At 60.5% G+C, this 2,971-nt stretch overlaps 1 protein-coding gene across 1 annotated transcript in view; it reads right to left on the reverse strand.

Annotated features, from left to right (window-relative positions):
• The window catches only part of LOC102013019 (nuclear factor interleukin-3-regulated protein), a 19,187-nt gene extending 16,919 nt beyond the window's left edge, over positions 1-2,268 (reverse strand). The window contains exon 1 of the mRNA XM_005413205.2: positions 2,028-2,268. Within this exon, the coding sequence (XP_005413262.2) occupies positions 2,028-2,268 (241 nt within the window). The remainder of the gene's footprint in view (positions 1-2,027) is intronic.
• Between the last annotated feature and the right edge of the window lie 703 nt (positions 2,269-2,971).

The following is a 2,971-nucleotide window of genomic DNA, read 5'->3' on the forward strand; positions in this document are numbered from 1 at the left end:
GGGAGGAAGAGGAGGAGGAGGGGAGGGGCTGAGAGGGACAGAGGCCACCGCAGTGATTAACTTCAGTTCCAAACACAACGATCAGGCTCCACCCAGCAACAGGCCGAGGCCTGCAAACACCCCCATCCTTGGCGGTCCCCGGGTCACCAGTAGTCACCCAGATCCCGGATCCCTGCCCCAGGACCCCACAGCCACCCATGTCCCCAACAGCGAGAGTCACACAGCCGCCCGAAGAGGCGCAGCGCGTGTCACCCCGGCTGAGCCCCCACAGCCGCGGGCTGGGCACCCTGCCCCAAGCCCCAAGGGCTCCTCACCCTGGAACTCACTGGGCACTGACTGCAGGTCAAAAATGGAATGTGTCATACACTCAACATGGTTTTAGGCACAGAATTATTGAAAATGTACAAATTTACCTACAGGCCATACGTACAAAGTGCACACGAAACACAAATCCATTTTCTGTTTTGTTTTGTTTTTCTTGTTCTTTTTTTTTTGAGACAGGGTCTTGCTGTGTCGCCCAGGCTGGCCCCCCACTCACAGCAATCCTCCTGCCTCAGCCTCTCAAGTGCTAGGATCACGGGTGTGTGCCACCATGCTTGTTTCACTTTAGTTCCACCCCTGAAGACAGCCCATGACACACACACAAATATTCACAACTCTGAAAAATACCCGAACTCTGAAACACCCCTAGTCCCAAGGGTTCTGCATAAAGGATTGAAGGCCTGTGCCTTCAATCTTTGCAATGCCTGGATTCCACAAAGTCAGCCCCTGAGCTCAGATGCCATCGGGTGGCGGAGCAGCTGGTCCCCAGAACAAGGCTGGGCTCCCGCTCAGGCCCCCCTCCCCCATGCACAGGAGTGGGTGCCACCGCCCTCGAGGGCCCAGGGCACCTGCTGCTTATCAGAGTGTTCACTTAGCCCGGCAGGGGCTGGTGAACATCGGATACTCAGAGCTGGGCCGCTCAAGGACAGGGCAGGATTGAGGGCCACGCCCACGGAAGAGGTCAGGAGACAGGACGCCTGGGCCTGCCTGTAATCCCAGCACTAGGGGAGGCTGATGCAGGAGGATCACAAGTTCAAGCCAAGCCAGGGAAACTTAGTGGAACTCTGTCTCAAAATAAAAAGTGAGGAAAGGGCTGGGGTGTAGCTCAGTGCAAAGGCCATGGGTTCAATCCCACCCCGGTGTGAGGGAAAGAGGGAAGGGAGGGAGAGGGAGGAGGGAGGCAGAACACACAAGTAGGACACTGTCTATGGGAAAAGGCAAGGAGACAAACACCGGAGGGCGGCCTGCAGGCCCTATTCACAACAGCTCCGCCTGGGAGCAGCCGAGACGCCTCCAACAGGGGACAGAATAAGGACAGTGGCCTGTGTACACAACAGAGTACTACTCAGCCATAAAAAAGGAACAAATCACATCACCTGCAGGAAGACAGCTGGCACTGGAGATGGCATGAAGTGGAATAAGGCAGCCTCAGGCTCAGAGAGACAAATGTGGCACATTTTCCCTCATATGTGGAATCGAAAAAAATAAGACAAAAGGGGGAAAGAGGACGCACAAGCAGAAGGGATCGGATTAAAAGAGAGAAGAGGAATAGGGGGGTTGGACAGCGGGGTGAGGACTGAGGAGGTGAAAACGGCGCAGGGTGGAGGGCGCGGAGCGCGTCGGTCCGTGTGACTAATTCACGCTGAGAGCAGAAGACCCAGGGTAGCAAACAGCGGCACTTGGGATTTGGGAGAAGGTGGGGGCCCCTCAGGGAAGGCAGAACCCACGGACCCGGAGGGGCCCTGGGGCGACCTGAGCCCAGGCCCTAGGAGCTGCGGAGAGGAACAGGGAGAGGCAGGGACGGGGAAAGCCTCCAAAGGGGACGGGGCAGGAGGCGCGGACAGCACAGCCACGCAGACAGACCTGGAGGGTGGACAGCCAGGGACCCGGGACGGGGACCGGGCGCGGGGTGAGCAGGACGGGGCGCAGCGCCGGCCAGGTCCCCAGCCCCAGCCCCAGCCCCTGGCGCCCGCCGGGGCCCGTACCTGCAGCGGGGTCCCCTCCTCCTGCGCTGCTGCGTCCCGCGGCTCCTCGGCAGGGGAGGCACCAGAGCCTTCCAGACGGCGACTTCGGGAGCCCCAGGCTGCAGCTCGCGGCTTTCCTGCCAGGGCTGTCCCCACCTGGCGCCTGAGGGAGGTCCCAGGGAGCCGCGGCCCCACCCAGGAGGGCACACAGGAAGGGGGTGCTGCTGGCGCAGCCACGGGCGCCTAACCAAGGAGGCCTCATTCCAACCACCTAAGCCGCTTCTAGAAAACCCAAGGCCAGAAGGCAGGGGGCCCTTTCTCTCCTTGCATCTGACGACACTCCCCCGCTCCAGCACCTCTATGGCTCCCGATGGCCTTTCACAGTTTTTAACCCCTTGCCCTCTCTGTGCCCAGCCTGCACAGCGGACGAAACTGAGGCACAGAACCCGAAAGTAACCCAGCCCAGAGGAACCCCCGGGGGTTGAGTGCAGTGTCAGTCTTCCAAGTGGGCAGCAGTAAACTTAGACGCAGGGGCTGAGGGAAGGGTCTGCGCAAAATCCGGAGGAAGGGACCGTGGGGACCCCGGGCGCAGGTGGAGGGAGGGCTCAGAGCTGCTTCTAGCAAAGGTCCCACGGGCGGCCCGGCGGTGGGCAGACCGGGGGCGCAAGATGGGGCGGTGAGGACGCGGAAGGAGCCCGAGCGGCAGGGACTGGAGGCCGCCGCACCGGCACCCAGGGGCTAGGACAGCGGCCCCTCGTGGTCATGGGCGGGAACTGCATCCTTCGTGGGTTCTATTTACTCGCGAAAATCGCGTTTCCAGTGTGGGGCAAATGAATTACGCTCACTACTGCAGTAAACTGCAACGCTATTTTACCTTTTTACCCGAGCGCCTGCAGCACACGCTGTTTGCCTTCCCTGTGCGGAACTGGTGCTGTGCATACCGCATCTTCATCCCTCTCTCTCTC

Source organism: Chinchilla lanigera, unplaced genomic scaffold (genome assembly GCF_000276665.1).
Source record: "Chinchilla lanigera isolate Chin_1 unplaced genomic scaffold, ChiLan1.0 scaffold00162, whole genome shotgun sequence".
Lineage (NCBI taxonomy): Eukaryota > Metazoa > Chordata > Mammalia > Rodentia > Chinchillidae > Chinchilla > Chinchilla lanigera.